General features: G+C 31.1%; 4 protein-coding genes across 5 annotated transcripts; 2 read left to right on the plus strand and 2 right to left on the minus strand.

Moving 5' to 3' along the window:
• The first annotated feature begins 4497 nt into the window (after positions 1 to 4497).
• Positions 4498 to 10830, plus strand: LOC125865784 (probable sugar phosphate/phosphate translocator At3g14410). 2 transcript variants are annotated; one of them, XM_049546034.1, is made up of 8 exons: positions 4498 to 4689; positions 7407 to 7514; positions 7585 to 7619; positions 8633 to 8745; positions 8973 to 9234; positions 9347 to 9615; positions 10167 to 10319; positions 10352 to 10830. In XM_049546034.1, exons 1-7 carry the CDS (start codon positions 4588 to 4590, stop codon positions 10289 to 10291), a joined length of 1014 nt encoding a protein of 337 aa, XP_049401991.1. In that variant the 5' UTR covers positions 4498 to 4587; the 3' UTR covers positions 10292 to 10319; positions 10352 to 10830. The 2 variants fall into 2 exon arrangements, with proteins under 2 accessions (XP_049401991.1, XP_049401990.1); XM_049546033.1 differs by having other exon boundaries at positions 4499 to 4689; positions 10167 to 10830.
• A 389-nt stretch (positions 10831 to 11219) lies between these two features.
• On the minus strand, positions 11220 to 12436 carry LOC125865629 (probable glutathione S-transferase). Its single transcript, XM_049545834.1, has 2 exons — positions 12122 to 12436; positions 11220 to 11564 (listed from the first exon to the last, which is right to left on the minus strand). Exons 1-2 carry the CDS (start codon positions 12434 to 12436, stop codon positions 11220 to 11222), a joined length of 660 nt encoding a protein of 219 aa, XP_049401791.1.
• A 1824-nt stretch (positions 12437 to 14260) lies between these two features.
• LOC125866204 (uncharacterized) lies at positions 14261 to 15752 on the plus strand. Its single transcript, XM_049546517.1, has one exon. The coding sequence runs from the start codon at positions 14261 to 14263 to the stop codon at positions 15731 to 15733; it is 1473 nt and encodes a 490-aa protein (XP_049402474.1). The 3' UTR covers positions 15734 to 15752.
• Positions 15753 to 15795: 43 nt separating this feature from the next.
• Positions 15796 to 18020, minus strand: LOC125866205 (probable glutathione S-transferase). Its single transcript, XM_049546518.1, has 2 exons — positions 17615 to 18020; positions 15796 to 16340 (listed from the first exon to the last, which is right to left on the minus strand). Exons 1-2 carry the CDS (start codon positions 17930 to 17932, stop codon positions 15993 to 15995), a joined length of 666 nt encoding a protein of 221 aa, XP_049402475.1. The 5' UTR covers positions 17933 to 18020; the 3' UTR covers positions 15796 to 15992.
• Positions 18021 to 22995: the final 4975 nt, after the last annotated feature.

Raw genomic sequence — 22995 nt, forward strand, 5'->3', positions numbered from 1 at the left:
AATATATATGAGTTTTTATGCTTTTATTTATAGTGTTGTATAGAGACGTATAGGAGTGAATCATAAATTAATATATGACATAAAAAAGAAAGATCATAGAGTAGGTGGAATGTCATACTGAAGAGTAGTTGGGGAAAGTAATTTAGTCGATATCCACATAAATAATATATTTCATAATACTATTCCTTAAATGTTTATAGATGGTGTGCCTCATGATTAAAATTTTATTAGAAAAAAAAAATATTAAGAAAAAAAGTTAGTAAAAAAAGAGAGTATGCATATAAATTATAATACACATTAATTTTTTGATACCTCATTAAAAATCTTATCATAAAAATCAAGTAGAACTTCTCAAAAATTGAGATTGACAATGCCTCAATGAATTGTTCGATCAAAATATGATTTATTTCACCATTGCGTTGAAGATTGTGATTGAACAAAAACTTTGGTGAAATATACTTTATTTCATCTCATTTGATATATTTTTATTTTAACTGAGCATTACATAGTAATGTCTTTAATATTATGGAAAATTTGTTGTCCAATAAAAAATACACATCTCTTTTATGTTGGGGCACTATTTTATAACAAAAATGACTTGAAGCAATAACAAAAAATGCTTGTCTCCTAAAATATGATAATAATATCCTCACATATTACTATAATATTTGCAGAAAGAACTTCATATAATACCATGTGTTAGAATAACTAATAAAATCTTGAGAATAATTGTTAGAAATAATAAACTCATACCAATATATGATTTACTTTGAGTATTTTCATGTCAAAGTAAAATTATATGTTGCTTATATATTAATTCGCAATCAAAATATTATCTCATGAAAAGTAATAACAAAACATACAAGTACACCGATTGCACTTAGATACCATGTTTTTTTTTTTTTTTTTTTTTTTAATCATTTTCAATTTTTCATATCAGAATTGATTTTTCTTTAAGTTAAGCGATCTCACAATTATTATAGAACTCAATAGAATTACTTACAAATATTTTTGGTACTTTAAGATTTTTTATATAAACATCACTATATAGCCATACATGACAATAAATTATTTTATACACACTCATATTTTGTATATATTGTCAGATTGAAAGAAATTTCATTATATTTCATCTTTGTACACGAGAATTTGTTGAACCCATACATATTATATCTTGAGGTCTTTGGATTATAGACTCGAATTTTCATCTTTTCAGTTGCAAGAAATATAATATGAATTGTAATTTTTTATTTGATAAATTATTTATATCTTAATTATCTTTATCCTCATTAGTCATTACCATTTATAATCTCAAGGACCATTTTTTGTTATTTAAATATAAGACAATCACCATCTATAATCTCAAGCACCAATTTTTGTTATTTAAATATAAGACATAAATTACTTAGAAACTAAAACCACTGACTAATTATAACTTGTGATATATATTAGGGAAAATTATATAAAATAGCAACTTATTAATTCAAATTATATGTTGTAACTACAATTTGATTTAATTGTAACCCGTAGCAAATTGTTGTCATTTCGCCTCTCTCCCTGAATTTCTCGCTCGCCACTCTCGTTTCTCGCTGGGCAATCTCTCCTCGCCTCTCTCACTTTATACAAACACAAATGTATAAAATGTGTTTGTGTTTGTATAAAGTGAGAGAAAATTGTATATATACATATCTTTTCGTTCCCCTCTCTCCCCTCTCCCAGATCTCGCTCGCCACTCTCACTCGCCTCTCTCACTTTATACAAACACAAATGTAAAAATTGCGTTTGTGTTTGTATAAAGCGAGAGAAATTATATATACAAATACAAATATATATATTTTCGTCCTATACACTTATGAATATACAAATAGAGATCTTCCACTGCCCAATTTTCTTTTATCTTTCTCGCTTTCTCGTTTTCTCGTTTTATACAAACACAGATTATGCAATTGATTCTTTTGTATATATATACTGAAACAGATTATACAATTGCTTCTTTTGTATATGTATATCGAAATATACATATTAATAGCCATAGCAAACTTAAGCGCAATTATGCAAACTATAGTTATAACATACAAATATTATTTTTATGTATGCTATATGTGAATGTTGCTCTATATATTATGGTACTATAAATTTATGTATTACATAAAAAAAATATTTATTACAAAATAACATAAATAAAAGATCATCACAAAATAAAAACAAAAATGCAAATAACCCTTGGATTTTGCATTAACTATTACATGGTAATTGGATGGGCTGCATGGGTAATAGTTTGGGCCGCAGGGATATTATGGGTCACAGGAAATTATTTTTGAAGAAATTATATAAGGGCAAATTACAGAAATCACATACTTTTAAGGTAAAATTATAATTTATCCCTTAAAAGTTTATAATTACAGAAATCCCTCAAACGGATACAATTATATAAGCGCTGATACATTAATATGATGCGCAAGATACATTAATCGTTAAGTAAGATACATTACATTTTATACATGATACACTAATCTGATGTACATTTTATACATGATACACTAATCTGATGCGCGAGATACAATAATATAAGTGCTGATACATTAATCTGATGCGCGAGATACACTAATTTGATGGCAAAAATGAGGGATTTTAGAGATTTGTAAAACTTATAGGGGATAATGGTAATAAGTAAACTAAAAGGTCGGATTTCTGTAATTTTTCCATTATATAATTAGATATACTTCACAATCATATATATTATTATATATATTCTAAAAATATTATATACCTTACTAATAATTAAAAGTTTCATATCATATATTGAGGAAGATACACCTAGATACATGTATTTTTATTACCAGACTAAAATAAGGAAGGAGGAGAACGAGATTTGTTATGTATCTCACTCGAATCACACCGAAGCGAGATGTATGTCTTTGGTGTGTTCGTGTGTATCTGGGATACATGATACTATAGGAGAGTGACAAGTGAGATTTCTTATGCATCACATATACATGCGACTCCACATGTATACAATGTATTTAGAACAAATTACACCTAATTTTGACCTTATATATCCTGAGATACATGTATTCGAATGTATCTGGACGCACCAAAATTCGATAAGATTCATAATATTGTATCTAAATAATTAACTCCTAAACTAGTGAAATTTATATAAATTCCCTTTATTTTTTCGTAACACCAAATTGTAAAACTACTTTTATGATAATAAAGTCACTAAATCCATTATTTGTTACACTTAAGTCACAATCATAATCTATCTATTCAATTTGTCGATCAATGAAATCAAATTTCTTTTTATGTTATCTGAGTTGAGTTTGTTGCATAGCTCTTATTTGTGGTGCATAATTTCCTGAAATGTAGGTAGTGGATGGATTTCGGGGATTTATCCAAAAAAAACTCTCATTAAACCATTTCTACATATTATGCTTAAAAAAAGAAAAAAAAACCTAAATACACAACTTATTTTTATCATATTCTCAAAAAAATTTTACAATTTAAAAAAATTACAAAAATTCCCGCTCTCTCCTATTTTCGAATACACCACTTTACGCGATATCGATGTATCAGTCAGATACATCACTTTACGCAATGTATCAAGATATTGAGAGATGTATCGAAAACTAAGACACAATGTATCGAGACTTTGAAGGATGTATTCAAAATCAAGACGTTTTGAAATGTATCAAGATTCACTAGGGCCACTTAAGTAATTTAAAAAAGAGTAAAGCTAAGACGTAATTAGCTCTTTACATTGTGGGATTTGTGTGAAATTCCCAAAAAAGAATTCTCTAGGGCCACTTATGCTTGTATCATTTTTGAGGTAATTGTGTTATTTAATTTTTATTAAGATATTGTATTATGATTTTTGGATAATATATAATTTAATTTACTATAAAATAATAATTTTATATCAAACATACAAATATTTCTAGAATTTTTAAAAATTTATGAATATAAATCATATTTCATAATTTATTTTAAGAAAACAAGTTATATTTCTTAAAAGGCAAATCCATGTTAAAACTTTACCTAAAATTGACTTGCCAAAAATATTTAGATATTTATGACCTATCGCTATCTAAATTACATCTTAATGTTTAGAGAAAAGTATTGAAAACACTTTGAACTTAGCGCAAATAATTAGTTTTGTTCTTGAACTATTGATAGCCTTAAAAACACCTTAGAACACTCGATATGTCACATAATCGGGCTTTAAATTCAGTTAGTCAAGTAAAGAGGATATTTTTAAGACTATCAATAGCTTGAGGTTGAAACTAATAATTCGGGTCAAATTTAAAAATGTTCTCAATAGTTTTCTCTAGATTTTATTATTTGTCTTAATAAATCTGAAATGAGCTAAACAACACTTAATTTAAGATAAAATGAGCTAAATCGACACTTATTTTGGGATCGGAAATAATAGAAAAGTGGAAAACAAACAAAATATCTGCGTTCGTCTTTTACCCTCAGTTCTCACTTTTTTTTTTTCTTCTGTTTTTCGTTTTCACAAACAGTTGATGTACACAAAAATACAGTCCAGCTACAGCCACTGAGCGAGCGTGTGTTGACTGAATTTCAATGGCGGATCGAGTGAGAAGAGTGATGAGCGAAGGTGTATTAACTTATGCATACATACTTCTCTATATTTCGTTATCTAGTGGTCAGATCTTCTTCAACAAGGTACGTTAAAAAGCATTAAAATTGATTCATGTCTTCATTTGTTTCAATTGTCCTTCGCTTGGATCGAGAGGAGAATTTTAGTAGCTCAGTTGGTTGGCTACCTGAACTTACACCTTGTCGATGAAGGTTCCATTCTCTACTTTGTAATTACCTAGATACAAAAAAGATAAGGGGATTGAAAATTAAATTGATGTGTTCATTTGTTTCAAATGGTCCTTAGCTTGGATATAAAAGAGAGATGAGTGTGGCAATAAGTTGACTGTTCTTGCAAAAATATTTCAAACTAAGATAAATCATCTAATGTTGAATGGATAAGGGGATTGAGAGGAATCTTAGTAGCTCGGTTGGTTGGCTACCTGGACTTTCACTGTTGAGCCCTTTCCCTACACCTAATTTAAGAAAATGAAAAAAAATAGAAAGGTAAGGGGATTGAAACAGCCTATCTGAATTAGTTTGAGATCGAATTGTTGATTGATTGATTAAATTGGGTTGCTTTAAGGATGTCTAGTTAACATTGGGTTTGGTATTTCAGAGAGTGACAAATGGTGGCAGCTAGAAACTGAGAATGTAAGTGAGAATTTTGATATACTAGTTGTTAACTGAAGTTAAAGCCTCTAGGGCGGTATCTACGTTCATGGGGAAGGGGCATTTTAGCTTGTCTATAGATTGAAGTATACATAAATTTCTCCATTTCCTTGTGTTAAGTTTCTCACGTTGGTTAGGTATTGTGCAATTTTCACCTCGTAAGCTATCTTTTGGGTTGAGTTAGGGCCAATGCATATCTCTTTTCATGGTATCAGAGCCAGACTCTATTCCATGTTATTGTGTGTCACAATGTTGTGCTCCATTTATGTTGTTGTTCACGCTCCAATTAGTAAACCTGGGAGTGCAAAGGGGTGTTAAGTGTCCCACATTGGTTGAGATGTGGGTTAGGTATTGCACATTTTTCACCTCGTAAGCTAGCTTTTGGGTTGGCTCATTCCCTGTAATTGTGTGTCTCAATGTTGGGTTCCATGTTGTGTTGTTCACTCTCCAATTAGTAAACCTGGGAGTGCGAAGGGGTGTTAAGTGTCCCATATTGGTTGAGGGATGAGTTGTTTGTCTCGTTATATGGTATTAGGCAATCCTCACTTCATAAGCTATTGAGTTAGGTCAAAAGTCCATTTTTATGACCCTGTTATGGTGGGTATTTGTAAATTCCAGGATTTAGTAAATGAGATCATTCTTACTCATGAAGCATATACATTTTTTTTCAAAAAAATCTTTTTTATAGTGTTCTGTCTAGCTAGGTTGTCGCACCTTGACTGTTTCACCGGATACTTGTAACCTTCCACCATTACATGTATGAGTTAAAATGTTCACCAAAACTTAGGGCATTAATCCGATGGTAGGAAATCCCTCAACTCTTTTTGAATTTGCTGATATTCGAAGTATAGTTTCCCATGAGCTTCATTAGCTGCTAGACCACATTGGTGCGACATGAAGCACAAAGTTAGATTTCAATATCCAATTTATTCTTTATAGACATAGTGCGAGTGCAATGATTTAGAACCTCACTTTTCTTTCCTTTCTTTTCCTTCAACAACTTTGGGTTCATGTTACTCAAATGGAGATTGTGGAAGTCAAGTACTGTCCTATAATTGTGATTTGATTAGTTTGAGTACTCTATTTGAAGTGATGGGGGTGATTTATTAGAAGGATTTTTAAAACACTCAAGGATAAGGATTTTTAGCATTGATCAATGGTCAGCTTTTATTAGAAGATTCTCGAGGTGCACCAATGTGTACAAATAGGTTCTTAATCAAAGGAATATATTTCCGAGGTAATCATGTAAGGAACCATTGTCTGGTTCAATATATTTTATTTTTTCTTCTTTGCATATCTAAGATCCAAAGGGCGGGTCATAGACGGATTTCTCGGTTATAAAAAAAAAATAAAAAAATATCTAAGATCCAAAGTCCTTATTTGGTCATATGCATAACATAGGATAGTTCATGAATATTTAAAGTCTGTTATGGTCTGTTTGGATGGAGACACCTTGGTTTTTGGGGACTTCACAGACATCTACTCGAGTTTCTTTTGAAGTAAATCTCTAGAAGAGCTCAATCTTCTGCAGTTTTGAGTTTTTGCTCAATTCGCCTCTAGTTTGAGTTTATGGTTTCAAATCCAAATTTTTTCTTAATAAAACCAAATGTGTGTAAACAATTTGGGCTTATGATTTGTATACCAATATGGCCAAATCCCTCAATTAAAATGAGAGCTCTGTCTCCAATTTCAATTTGGTTAAAAATTTATTGGATATTTAAATACATTTTTCATTGGAAATTATTAAGGTGCAGATGTTATGTTCCCTTTTCTTTTCCTTTCCAAAATTTTGTTCTGCAGAAGGCTAGGATGGGGTAAATTTGTTAAAGTTACGCATATGGTATGCTACTATCAATCTTGATCAGATAATTTCCTTAAACCTGATCAATCGTGTAATAAGTATGCTCCTCCACATTGTCAAGAGAAATCTGTATGTCCTATGCTTTGGCTGATACCTTGATACTTTGCTTTTCCCCCTTTCAATGAAATGAAAATGAGACAAAGATGCATCATTGTTGGCTTTTATCTTGCTTGATTTCTTTGGACTACACTTATCAGTTGTTGCTTTAAGATAGTTCACATGTCTGACATTTCTCGGCTCCTTCGTATGTGCAATATTTTGTTCATTGCAGTGGGTTTTGTCATCAAAAGAAATAAATTTCCCGTATCCTCTTGCGCTGACACTACTTCACATGGTCTTCTCCTCAGTACTATGTTTTGTGCTTACCAAAGTTCTCAAGGTAAGAATTTTTCTCCTTTTTACCGACTGTTTGGGCAACTAGTGGTGCTAATTTAGGCTTTTCTTTGCAGATAATGAAGGTTGAGGAAGGAATGACTCTAGACATGTGAGTGCATGTGAAAAAAATGTCATGTTAAATGTTTACGATAGCAAGTTTTATATCCAAGAATTCTATTAGTCCGTCTATTCCAATTTATGTGGTATCATTACTATTTTGAGAGAGCTTCTTCTTTGACCATGTTCTCTTCAAGAATTGGGATTACATTATGACTTCTAGTACTTTTTATGTAGTTTCTTAAATTATATTTCCAAAATCTTGAAGAACTATTTCCGAATTCACACTGAAAATAAAGTACTTTGACTACTCTGAACCTTGCCACATTAAGTGGAATGGAGCCTGGAGGTAGTATCTTTTATGACCTTTCTTCAGTAAAGAAAGCTCATTTAGTTAGATTTTGTCTACCAAAATCTATGTAAATCTCTGCCTTTTGCCATCTCATTGCTTTGCCTCTTTCGGTGCAATTCATTTCTCTTCTCCTGGTTGGCCTGGCCCGCCCTAGAAGTTGGATAAGCCAAGTACATCACATCTTCCCTGGCTTATTGGTTAGAGATGTTCACTTTCTTTGAAGAATTATGCTATGCATTGCACAAGTTACATATATACCTCTCAATTCTCATTAAAACTATATTTTTATTATCATTCCTAGAAGGATGAAAAGGAATTTATTGTCTCAACATGTTGCACAATTAAGTGACAGAGCGCCACATTGTTTCAATCCTCATCCTTCTAATTATGCTAATTCAGACATCGAATTTGTCATAAAATGGATTAGTTTGGATAACTTACTATAGTGAGTTAAACTGCATAGTTATCAGTAACAAAACATGTATGAACAAGATAAAGGAAAAAATTAGCATCAACCTTTCTTCCTCACCTTTTAGTATAAACTAGAAACTTACTTGAAGTTGCTGATTCTCTCAATTTTATCACATCTTTTGCATTTGTGCTCAAAATCCTTACAACAGAAGTAGGCAATACGATGTTCCGGTACTACTTTTTCCTTCTCAACTCTTGTCCATTTGACTTTTTTGAAGACTAATTAAGATTTCAATAAGCAGATACATTAGCTCGGTCATCCCAATTGGCGCTATGTTTGCTATGACGCTTTGGCTTGGGAACACAGCTTACCTTTATATTTCTGTTTCGTTTGCTCAGATGTTGAAAGCAATCAGTAAGTATTTATGCTATCGAGTTGTCTAATATTCTGTAGTTCATAGATGTTAGAGGTATGTAAAACTTCAGTACAGTTTTAGGCTGATAGATGAAGTGTCAGAGGATGTTTCATGCCTGATATTTAGACTATAGATGTTGGGCTGGTGAACGGCCTGCTCAACTACTCTATACTCTTTGTTCATTTGTGTCAGGATATGATTTCATATTTTTAGGTCTCATCTGCAGTGCCAGTAGCTGTCTTCATCCTTGGAGTTGCAGCTGGACTCGAAATGATGAGCTGCAGGATGCTTCTCATAATGTCTGTAATCAGTTTTGGCGTTCTAGTAGCTTCTTATGGAGAAATAAACATTAACTGGGTTGGTGTCATCTACCAAATGGGAGGTGTTGTTGGAGAAGCTTTAAGGCTCATATTTATGGAGATTCTGGTAAAACGGAAAGGCCTCAAGCTAAACCCCATATCTGTCATGTACTATGTTAGCCCATGCAGGCAAGTACATTTTTTGTCTGAAAGCAGGATGCTTTTTCGAATTTTGTTATTATGTTATGCTTTAACGTTATAAAAAGACTATATAATGGAACTCTCTTGTTACACACTGCAGCGCTCTTTGCCTTTTAGTTCCATGGATCTTTTTGGAGAAACCAAAGATGGACGAAGAACTAACATGGAGCTTTCACCCTCTCGTTCTAACTCTAAATTGTATATGTACCTTTGCCTTGAATCTCTCTGTTTTCTTGGTGATCTCACATACAAGTGCCCTAACAATTCGTGTTGCTGGAGTTGTCAAAGACTGGGTGGTTGTACTGCTATCTGCACTACTTTTTGCTGATACGAAGCTGACACTTATCAATCTTTGTGGTTATGCTATTGGTAATTTTCTGACAATCTTATCTGATGCCAAGAAATATTTTACTTTTAACTATTTAACTAATTTCCAGCCATTTTCCTTGCATTCATTCTACATCATTGAGATGTGCTGCTTTGCAAAATATTCATCATCTATTTCTTCCTTTGGCTCATTTTCTGTGCCCGGTAACTGGATTATCCCGTTGCTTTGTCTCTATTGATTTGTGTAATTGAACAATGCTGCTTCTAGTCCTCGGGGAACATCTTTCTATATTTTATCGCAACTGCTTTAATTTGTCCAGTGTTGGCATTTTGTGGGAGTGATATAATCGTAACTACTACATTAGAGCTAACCTGTGACTGATACAACTGATGGTTATAGACCTCAGTAATGACACTATTGTTCTTGATGAATACATTGAGAGGACTAATAATTAATAAACACTGCCAAGAGCTTCATGTTAGACTTGGAGAAATCCTAATCTTTTCTCGTACTGCATATATGATGATAAATATAAATATTGATGGTACTATTTTGTTACCGCATAGTAATATAGAAAAGATGTTTTCTGCAGCTATTGCAGGTGTAGCTGCATATAACAGCCACAAGCTAAAGAAGGAAGCTACCCGAGTAAGCTCAGACGAGTCTCAAGCTACTTCATCTATACCTTTAGTATCATCTTCAACGTCCAATGCGTAGATCTATCTGAAGAGCAGTCTTGCAGTCTATTCTGAGGTCTTGCAAGTAAAGGAGCAGAAAATTCTGCAAATTCCAGTATGTCTTTTTTTTCCGGGCAAGGAGGGGTTGGTTCATTCTGAAAATTGATGCATTATTGAATACTGCAACATATTTGCTGCGTTAGAAGAAGATAAAGTTAAACATGGTGATATTCAAGTCATGAACTTGTCTATGCGACATTCTCTGGTTATTTCTGCTGCTTTTGAATTCGAGACATCGGAGCACAAGAAAGGGAAACAGCTATAATGATGTATGATATAGAGGATCCCTTATATTCTTTTAAACGCGTTAAGGTTGGGACACTGACATTCTTTTGGTTCGACATAGACATCGATGACTGCTGACTGTTGATATGTTAAAACAGATTCCAGATTTATTAGAGTGTATAGCTGTTGGTGGAGTTTAGTTGTTCTTGAGACAATTTTCTTTTGTAAGGTTGATTTTTTCTTGCTTTAAATCAAGAGTTATCACTTCATTCACCACATAATTTTTTCTCCTTATTTGAGCCGAAGATCTTTCGTAAACAATCTGTCTACCTTGGAAGGGGTAAATGTCTGTCATCTGTGTACACACCACTCTCTTCGGATCGCACTTGTGGAATTACACTAAGTATGTTGTTATAGATACTCAAAGTTGTATTGCATCCAATCTTATTTTACAAGTATGATAGAAGTTTAGTCTTTTAAGCAAGTTATCTTGATGATTATTTGGTTTTATACTTAAACTTAAGTTGCCTAACATGATAATCTTTTAAGTCAAATTGATAACTGATAAGTCTAACCGATAACATTCAAAATCCAGCAGAACGGAATGATAAGTAGTCCTAGTTCACATATTAAAACATGATATCAGAATAGACAAAAGTTCTGAAATCCTCCTATTGATTCATCTACTCTATTCCATAATGCTTTCTAATTTGCAAAGCAAAGTCATAAACCTTAAGAGGTTCAACAACATATTTGGAGACACTTTCCCTTTTTATGCATCTTTTCATCCATGCAATAATCTTTGGTGTCTCAACTTCTGTACTAAACTCTCCAAATTTTTCATAAGTATAAAACCAACTACAAATTCCTATGAGAGAAATGTCCAAATACCCAAACTTTGCTCCTCCAAAATAAAGTTTATCTCCAATAATTCCTTCTAGCATCTTTAAAGTGTCTATGTAGTTTTCCTTTCTTGTTTGTTTTTCTCCTCCTTTTTCCATCCATAGTTTACGCCCCGTATCAAACACCTGCGCGGAATTTATAGTCAGTGAGTTCAGAATCGAGCACAATCCACAAAATGTGTGTACAATTCTTTTGATGTTTTATTACATTATATAACACAGTCCCTCTGACTAGGAGGTCATATGCTCAAGACATGAAAATAGCCTCTCGCAAAAAATGCAAGGTAAGATGGTATACATAAGACCTAATGTGGTCCGACCCTTATTCATACTTTGTGCATAGAGTGAGCTTAGTGCATCACAATGTTCATTATTTGCAAAAAATTCAGTATTATCTTATGGTGACTTGGTGGAGATACGTCAGTATAAAAGATTTTCTTCTTGACCGAAGGGCCCTAAAAAATAGAAGCTTCTTTCCGTCTCTATTTGGGAGACGAAGTTGAACACGACTTGTATATACATGTAAATATTTACCAAAATATCTAACTTATATTAAATCTAAACTCATAATTTCACGAGTGAAAGTTAAACAGTAAGAACCTTAAAGGTCAAACTTATCAAGTTTAAATCCTGAATCTACTACCTCTTCTGTCAATGTATAATAAAATAACAAATTTTGTTACCTTTTCCACATAGTCAGCCCAAAACATAGCTTGATATTTTTCATAAGGATCACTAGGAAGAAATGTAACTTTGTCCTTCCAAACCTCATCAATATATTGCACAACATTTAGTGATTCACAAATTGGTTTTCCATTGTGAATCAAAACTGGTATTTTCTTGTAAATTGGATTCATTTCCAATAGAATTGAACTTTTTTCAACCATGTTTTGTTCTTTGTACTCAAAATTGACACATTTTTCAGCTAGTGCTACCCTAACTCTCATGCCATACATGCTAGGCCAAAAGTCCAATAAAATCACCTCTTCATTTGCCATTGTTTGATCAAGAAAACTCATAAATTAACAAAAGTTTCGACTAATCGAAAAAAAATTCTATCTTGTGATATAAATATATTGTTAAGTGCTGGATTCTTGTATTTTAGTTTATGTATTCAAGTGATTGTGCCGTAAGACCTTGTTCCTTCATACTTGACGTTCTTTATTTTCCTCGGTTTTTACATAAAGATAGCTTGCTTACTCAGCGTTACGTGCTGGATTCTTGTATTTCAGTTTATGTATTGACAGTACATCGTGATCATGCTATAACGTGTTAAATTGTACTGATAGTATAAAGATTCTTTACGTAATCGGTGTATAGTATTTATAAGGACGTTATTTTCAGTCAAGACAAGTAAAGTGACAAGAGGATGTATTTGATTAAATTGTTTTGTAATTGTAGGCCTGTTTGCCTAGATTGATGAAACCAAGATTTTCAGAATTTTGTCTTGGCTAGGCTAGGGAATACAAGAGAAAAGAAGAAAGAACATTTTTTCAAAGTGCGATAACATATTTGAACTTTTTTTAACTAGTTTAATTTTGGTGATGGTTTTGCTTGTGATATAAATATATTGTTGCTGGATTCTTGTATTTTAGCTTATGTATTCAAGTGATTGTGCCGTAAGACCTTGTTCCTTTCTACTTGACATTCTTTATTTTCCTCGGTTTTTACATAAAGGTAGCTTGCTTACTCCACGTTACATGCTGAATTCTTGTATTTTATCTTATGTATTAACGAAAATTAGTCTGTTAGATAGCGACTAGCTGATTTCCTCGGTTTTTACATAAAGGTAGCTTGCTTACTCCACGTTACATGCTGAATTCTTGTATTTTATCTTATGTATTAACTAAAATCAGTCTGTTAGATAGCGACTAGCAGATCAGGTCGTGCGATATTTAAAAGAGTTTTAAGTTTTATGCATTGGCAATATATATGTTATTTTTCGTATTATCAAGTAAAATGAGTGTGATCATGTTATAACGTGTTGGAATTATACTGATAGTGTAAAGATTCTTTACGTTATCGGTGTATAGTATTTATAAGGATGTCATTTTCAGTCAAGACAAGTAAAGAGACAGAGGATGTATCTGATTAAATTATTTTGCAATTGTAGGCCAGTTTGCCTAGATTGATGAAACAAAATATTCTCATAGTTTTGTCTTGGCTAGGCTAAGGAATACAAGAGTTGTGGATACCTTTTAATTTTATTGAATGTCCCAGCTTTGTGGTGCTCTTGTTGGTTTATATTGGACTAAGACGAGCTTAAATGGAGCAGATTAATATAGTCGATCCTAACTTGCTTCGGATTGAAGTGTAGTTGTTATTTGTTGTTGTTGTAGAGATAGAACATTAACACTTAGGCCATATCACAATCTATCACGTTTTTACCTTATTTTAAAAAAAAATTGTCTTATATTTATTATTTAACAATCCTATTTTATCATTTTCTCTACTTTTTTTATAGTAGCTTTACTCTGTTACCCTACTTTTTATTTAATAGGTTTATCCTTCAAATGTGATATTATGTAGCGACAGAAAATAATACAATCTATCCAGTATTCATTAAAACAATATACAACAATACAATACAATACATTATGAAACATTGCGTAACAGCCATCCACAGAGAGAGGTAATTGAAGGGCTAGGATGAGCATAGTACTTTACAAGTACCAAACACAAGCATCTTGCTTCTGATTTTCACTTAACACTCTTTGAATGTGTTGTAAAAGTTTATGCTTTTTTTTAAAAGAAACTCTAATTCTCCAAATGATGAACTAACAATTGTAAACATCATAAGAAAAAAACTTGCAAGTTAAAAGATGGTTTTGTTGAAGAGGATTTCTGATGATATGGAAGAGATTGAAAACAAGAAGATTGGCCTCCGTCGAGGTCTTTTAACGTTGATGTTAGAGTGGAAATGTTTCGAACAACACTTGGATTTAACTGGAACAAGGTTGAAAGAATGCTTCAATGAACTCGAATCCAGAGAGAAGCATCTGTGTTCTATTCAAGAATCAATAGGTGAAAGCTTAAAGGAACTTGAGTTAGTTAGAGAATCACTTAACGCGAAATGTGTTGAAGTTGAGGATAAAGAAAGACAGATTTCAGAATATATTGATGACTTGAAAATGAGAGAGGAGAAAGAGATGTCGATTCGTGGTATGCTTGAGGTATTTGAGAATGTGATCGAAGGAAGGCTTAAGGAGATTGATATGAAAGAGAACAAATTTTACGAGCTAGCTAATGAGCTCGATTCCAAGGAAGAAAGATTGAAGACACGAGAGAATGAAATGAAGGCGCGAGAGGAAGAACTTGATTCTGCTATGTTGTTCAATAAAATGCAGCTGGATTCTACGAGTCAGTTGAGTACACGAGGATGTGATTCGAGGAAAATAAGCTGGAAAAGAGAGAGGACAATGTTGGTGGAGTTTAACAACCCATTCAAAAGGCCAAAGGCAGGAAAATCTTCGGAATATAGCATGGCTGTTGATACAAGCAATGCTGAATTGGCGATAATTTGTTCTGATATGATTGTTCGTGATGACTCTGAACCAGAATCGGAGACAGATCATAAAGGTATCACACAAGTATGTGACTGTCCTCGTGCTAAATTTCACGACTTTGATAAGGGGAAAAACATAGAAGATTTTGACGTTGATCAAATTTGGGCGTGTTATGATGATTTAGATGGTATGCCTAGACTCTACGCGCGAGTTGAAAAGGTTTTTACTCCCAAATTTAAGTTACAAATGGTCTGGTTAGAGGCTAATGCAGAAGAAGATCATGAGTTACAGGGTAGTTGTGGTACATTTAGACTCGGAAGCTCTCTAGACGTCTCAGAACACCTTATATTCTCTCATCAAGTGCAATGTGATAGAGACGAGCATGGTTATTATCTGATATATCCTACGAAAGGTGAGACTTGGGCTATTTGGAGCTCTGAACTACTAGAAAACCATCAACGACAGCTTAAGTATGAGATCGTAGAGGTACTTTCTGATTTCGTTGATGATGTTGGTATAAGTGTTAGTTATCTGTATAAAGTCAGTGGATTCATCAGCATTTTTGAAAGGAGACGTCGTGGAAATGACTCATTTGTGATACCAGCAAATGAATTACACAGATTTTCTCATAAAGTTCCCTCCTTTAAGTTGACAGAAACGATAAACGAGTCTTTTGAACTTGATCCTGCTTCACTACCTGATTTGTCAGATAATGCAAGGTACAACGACAAGTTTAAGGTCGGAAATGACGTCTCTAGCTTCAAAATGGATCAACCTGAAGAGTCTTAGGCAGGAGATTTCCTTTTATCTCGATCATTTGAAGTTAAAAAATACGATAACAAGAGCTACGATTAGGAAGAACACAACATCTGTTTATATTATTCATATCTTGATGTCCAAGAAGAAGCAACAGAAGAACTACACAGACAATACTGACACTCCACAAGCCAACGCTTGGCGATTGTCTTTATTCCTTCAACTCTGAAACTATTTTTCGACAAGGCAGAACTAAGTGCCTTTCGTGTATTATGAAGCAAATGAAACATGTTTAATCTAATCCAGATTTCTTTCTAAATTCAATTACTACCTCATAGATCTTATGAGAGTCAGGTAGAGATTTCGAGACACTCTCCCTCTTCATGCATCTCTTGCCCCAAGCAGCAATCTTCGGGCACTCAGCCTCTATGCTGAAGTTACAAATGGTCTCGTACGTATAAAACCAGCTGTAGAATCCAATCAGGGCGATATCCACGAAACCAAAACTTTCCCCTCCGAAGTAAGGCTTATCTCCCAGTGCAGCTTCCTCTAGTAACTTGAGTGGATCGATGAGGTCCTTCTTACCTTCCGCAAACTCTTCTCTTTTGACTGTCCATACTCTTCTCCCGAAATCATACAACTGCAATTTCAAGATTTCCTATATAAAAATCTCGTCTTTTTTTTTGTGATCATGTAAAACAATATCAATGAACTACAACGTTTGCTATATGAATCGTCTATATCTACTGTGTCTTATTCAGAAACCGTTTAATTCTAATGCCATTAGACAAATCAACAATAACAACAACATAACCAGTACTGTAGAGAGACTGTTTCTGATAGACCCTTGACTCAAGGAAAAAACAATCCAAAGCAGAGCCAAAAAAAGAAGTAATGACAGTCAAACCATAGCAAGACATTCTGAACAATAACTACAACAAAATAATACGATAATCAAACTACAAGAAACAACAAATATACTATGTTTTATTCAGAATCCGTTTCATCTAATGCCATAAGAGACAACAACAACATACCTGGAGTAGTCCCACAAAGTGAGATCTCGGAAGACCTTACCCCTACCTTTAGAGGTTGAGAGGTTGTTTCCGATAGACCAAGTTCAAAGTAGTTCCAAAAAAAAAAAAACATAACAAGACATTTATGAATAGTAACTACAACAAAATAATATAATAATCAAAGTACAAGAAACAACAAACAGTAACAGAATTTAATCAAAGGACAAGAAACTACAGGAGCAATACTACGACTACNGAATCCGTTTCATTCAAATCCCATAAGACAAAACAACAATAACAACAACATAACCAGTACTGTAGAGAGACTGTTTCTGATAGACCCTCGCCGCAAGGAAAAACAATCCAAAGCAGAACAGAAAAAGAAGTAATGAAAGTCAAACCATAACAAGACATTCTGAACAATAACTACAACAAAATAATACGATAATCAAACTACAAGAAACAACAAATATACTATGTTTTATTCAGAATCCGTTTCATCTAATGCCATAAGAGACAACAACAACATACCCGGAGTAGTCCCACAAAGTAAGATCTCGGAAGACCTTACCCCTACCTTTAGAGGTTGTTTCCGATAGACCTACTTCAAAGTAGTCCAAAAAAAAAAAGCATAACAAGGCATTTATAAATAGTAACAACAAAATAATATGATAATCAAAGTACAAGAAACAACAAACAGTAACAGAATTTAATCAAAGGACAAGAAACTACAGGAGCAATACTACGACTACTAATTTTAAGATCTACCATATCAGTATAGCTAGACCCTCGACTCAAGGAAAAACAATCCAAAACAGAACAGAAAAGGAAGTAATGAAAGTCAAAGCATCACAAGACAAGAAACTACAGGAGCAATACTACGACTACTAGAACGAACCTTATCAGTATAGCTAGCCCAAAACCTGGCTTGTGATCTCTCATAAGGATCAGAAGGTAACAGAGGAGCTTTATCCTTCCATACCTCATCGATATACTCAACAACAACGAAAGACTCACAAACAGGTTTTCCATTGTGAATCAAAACTGGGATCTTCTTGTGTATTGGATTCATCTTCAGTAAAAGAGTACTTTTAGAGCTAAACAAGTCTTCTTCCTTATACTCGTATTCGATCGCCTTTTCAGCTAATGCAACTCTGACCCTCATGCCAAACATGCTAGGCCAGAAATCCAGTAGAATCACCTCATCATTCTCCATTACTATACTATAAGAAAAACTCAAATTGTGTTAACAAGTATAAGAAATAGTTACACAATTGATTTGCTTGTATCTTTTATAGTCAAGATCATAACATCTAAAGTTTCAATATAGGTGGGCTTAATTTTCAAATAACTTAATCTAAAGTGGTTAACAATTATAATTAGAAATGACTTACTTTTTTGTTAAATGTCATTGTCATCACCAACAACGTTGTTGTGGTGGAGTGATAAATACTCCTTCATCCTTAACCAAAAGGTCTTTGGTTCGACTCTTTTGGGATATGGAGTAGCCTTCGTTAGCGTTAGGGAGTTCAGATTTAGTCAGACTCCGATATGAATTTGGATATGGAGTCGCCTTGTTAGGGAGCATTTTACCCCCAATGTGAGATTTATATGGATTTGAGTACGGAATCACTTTTGTTAAGGAGCATTTTACCCCTAATGTGGGATTTTTCAACGCGAATTCAGATATGAATTTGGATATGGAATCGCCTTTGTTAGAGAGCGGTTTATCCCCACCGTGGAATTTTCCATGCGAGTTCACATTTAGTCAGAGTCCAACCACTAGTTGGACAACTGCTGTTGAGACGTTTATTTTTACAGATTTTGGATTTATTTTAAGTCCATGTGTTGATTTTTGTATGGAAACTTACACAAATCTGCCATATTATTAAAAAATATTTATCGCAATAACATTTTTTTTCATTGAATATTTATAATACAATTTTAATAGAATATTTTATATTGCATTTATAATTAACTTTTAATACATACAACAAATTTATTATAGTATTACTATAAATGCTAATAGATAAAAAAAAATCACTAAAATCAGTAATTTTTTATTAAAAATACTCACCTAGGTATTTTTTTTTTTCATTTTGTATCTATCTATATATAAAAGGAGAGGAAAAAACGGCATGTGTCAGCACCACAATTATTCTTGAATTTTATTATTTTTAGTTATTTTAAATAATAAATTCAAATTCAATAACTTAATTGTCTTTAGTTAATTTAAATAATAAATTCCATTTTAATCAAATAAAAATTTAAACGGTTTCCATTAAAAAATAAACAATTTAAACGGTTACCATTACAAAAAATAAAAAAACTTATTGTAAAAAAAAGATAAATTAAACGGTGGATTAGTTGAAATGGGGTAGTTTTTTTTTTCCTTTCTTTGTAATTTTTTTTAAAAAATTCTATCCATATAATATGTCTTATGTCTTATTATTATTAAAAGAAAGAAAATACTTCCAATTCAAGAAAAAAAAAAGGATATCACGTCCTTTAAAAAAAGAAATCTCAAAATTAGCCACAAAAATATCTAAATAATTAATTTAAAATTTAAATTTCAAATAATAACTAACCTTATCCCTAAAAAGAATCTCAACTTCCTAACCCACATCTTTGAAGAAAATTATTAATCTTAATAACATCATTCACATCTTTTTAAATCTAACTCTCCATAAACGAATCCAAACATTTGTAAAACAAATATTACATTCAAACAAAAAACAAATTACATTCACATGAGATCACAAAAGAAAATGAGGAAAAGTATAGTAGTGTATTGTGTGTATATATGTCATTTTTCTTAATTGTTTGATTTGAAATTATGTTGTTATAATTTATGGAGAAGGACCACCATGCTCTCCAATGCAACAAAGAAGAAGAAGAAATCAACGATAGATAAATGGAGGAATTCTGAAGAATTTCATATCAATGGATCATGTATGTCAATTACTAAACAAATTTGGTTGGCATTCCTTACTTATGTTATTTTCATATTTTTTTTTAACGATTTCAATAAGTGTTTCATTTTGTAAGAATAAAATAAATATATATGAGAATGATGATGAATACATATCATCATAATTATCATATTCTTCGTTCACAAATTACATTTTTGTTAATTTTTGTTAATTTATATGCAAAGTAGTATTCCTTAGCGTGATCATTTTGATTATTAGTATGATCATTTGACAATTGATTATTCTTTAGTTAAATCATTTTGAGTATTATTACGATTATTTAACATTTAATTTACTTGCACAATATCCTCCTCTCTTTTAAATAACTACACATACACATATACATATAGTAAGAGGCTTCTGCGGGTGCATTTATGACTTTGTTTAATTTAAAAAATAATTAAATTATCTAATTTCGAAAATAATTTTTTAAAAAGTATAACTAAAAAAACAGAAATGTGATATAACTATTTAAAAAAAAATGAAAATGACAAGTGAAGTTTTTTTCGTAAAAATGTAACAAAAATAAATATTTAAAAAGGTAGGAATATTTTTAATTCAATTCTTAAGGATAATTCAATTCTTACTCATAAAATCTTCGATCATAAAGAAAGTCACAATATCTAAAAATCTCATATTATTAGTATAATATTTTTAATTTGTTAGTTGGTTTTTTCCTTATTATTCAGATATTCAGATTTTTTTGGTTAAAAGTATGCATTATTTTTATTTTTTGTAGTGCTTGAATTTTGGATGTTAAAGGCAATGATAGCAATGACAATAATTAGATTTTAAAATGCCATAACAGAAAATTAAATAAAAAGGTAAAACAATTAATTAACAAAAAAAAAAGAAGAAGAAGAAGAAGAAAACATTAATAATAATAAAAGAATAGTTAAAGATAATTTAAATAATAAATTCCATTTTAAAACAAAATAACAAGTTAACGGTTACCATTAAAAAAAATGAAACAACTTATTGTAAAAAAAAGAAAGATAAATTAAACGGTGGATTAGTTGAAATGGGGTAGTTTTTTTTTTAAAAAAAAAAAAAGCTTGGACCATTGGTCCCATTTTATTGAAAAAGAACGTCGGATGGACTCAAAATGAGACCATGAAACAGAGAAAACAAACATCTATCTATATATAATTCTATCTATATATAATAGGAGAAGAAAAAAACGTCACATGTCAGCGTCACAATTTTTCAGAATTTTAAATAATAAATAATTAAATATTATATAACTATTTAAAATATTTAAATACACACTTTGAAATAAAAATAGACACAAGTCAGTAACTTATCCAAATAGTGACAAAGGTCAGCATTTTAAAAACAGATTTAATTAGTAAAAAAAATTGATTTTAAAAAAATATGCGGCAGTTACAAATTAGTTAATTTTTTTTAAAAAATATGTATTTTATTTAATATGATCTTTTTAAATATAGTTACCACAATTAATATAACTCTTTTTAATTTTTTATTTTTAAAAGATAACTAATTGCACATGTAACTAAAGTTTATGCTATTTTTGACTCTTATTTTTATCATAATTAAAATACCTATATTTATTGATTGACATCTATTTAATTATAATATTTTAAAAAATAATAAAGAAGCCAATGAAAATAGTATTACTCCACTACATACTATTTTTTTCATTCAAAATCAAAATATTTAGAGTAAATGAATTCGAATGAAAATAAAAAATACAATAAACTTAATGATAATCTAAATGTAAAGTATATACTTATTAATATAAAATTTCAAGATAATATGCATTATTTAAAATAGAAAGAAAAAAACCTGTCAATTAGAAAAAAGAAGATAAAACTTATGTCCTTAAAAAGGGCCAAAATAGCACATGTAACTAAAGTTTATGTTATTTTGGACTCTTATTTTTATCATAATTAAATTATCTATCTTTATTGATTGACATCTATTCAATTATTTTCAAAAATAATAAAGAAGCCAATGAAAATAAAAATAAAAACTACAGATTAATATGACTCCATTACATACTACTTTCTCATTCAAAATCAAAATATTTAGAGTAAATGTATTCAAATGAAAAATAAAAAATACAATAAACTTAAATATAACATAAATGTAAAGTATATACTTACTAATAAAAATATGTCAAGATAATATGCATTATTTAAAATAGAAAAAAAACTGCCAATTAAAAAAAAAAAGGATAAATCTTACGTCCTTAAAAAAAGGTTAAAATCAGCCATGATCAACTACCTAAATTAAAATTTAAAATTTAAATTTCAAAAAAAAAAACTAACCTTATCCTTAAAAATCATCTAAACCTTATAAGGCACGTCTTGAAAAAAAAATACTACTCCTAACTTCATCATTACTATCTTCTTAAAATCAACTATTCAAAATACGATTTCAAACATGTTTTAAGAAAAAAAAAACATCCAAACAAAAATAAGATTCAAACAAAAATATGATTGCACTCACTAAGATTGTAAAAGAAGAATTACTATCTGAATTGTATGTGCTACAATTATTTTTTACGATTGAAGGGATCACCTCTCCAATGCAAGGAGGAAGAAAAAGAAACTGGTGATAGAGAAATAGAGAACTTCCGAAAAATTTCATGTCAGTGAATCAAGTACATCATCTTTTAATATTTTAAGTACATGAATTACTAATATGATAATTGTATTGTTCATATGCTATTTTTTTAAAAATAATCTAGCCATTTTCTATTCATCTTTAAAACAAATATTGAAATGATCCCTTTTATAAGATTTATTAGTTCTTTTGGTATTTAAATTTAGGTTGAAGTTCCTAACTTATTTTGTTTTTGTATTAATATTTTTGATGATTGCAATAACTATTTTGTTTTGTAAGTATAAAACAAATATGAATAGTGACGAAGATGGTGAAAAACTTGAGAAGATTCAGAAATGGAGATGTCGACATACCTTAGGTAATTATTTTCATTAAATTTTTATTGTAACTTTAATTGTTTTTTTGGGAAAAAATCTTATGGTGTGTAACTTTATCACTTTTCATCCTTGATTATTTGGACAAGCACTATGATAGTGGTCAAAAGGCCAAAGTGTGAAGCAACAAAATCGACATGAAATTTGTTATTGAAGTCAATATTCTAATATAAGAATCTGGTAAGTTTATGTAGTTACCATTCTAATGTATATATTTGTGCACGTCTAATTTAATATTATTTTCTCGTCATGGACAACATTCTTCTATTCAAAATTTACTTATAAATAAAATAATGTTATAATTATATCCCCTTTAAAACGGATCATTAAGTAGCAATATAGTT

Source organism: Solanum stenotomum, chromosome 5 (genome assembly GCF_019186545.1).
Source record: "Solanum stenotomum isolate F172 chromosome 5, ASM1918654v1, whole genome shotgun sequence".
Lineage (NCBI taxonomy): Eukaryota > Viridiplantae > Streptophyta > Magnoliopsida > Solanales > Solanaceae > Solanum > Solanum stenotomum.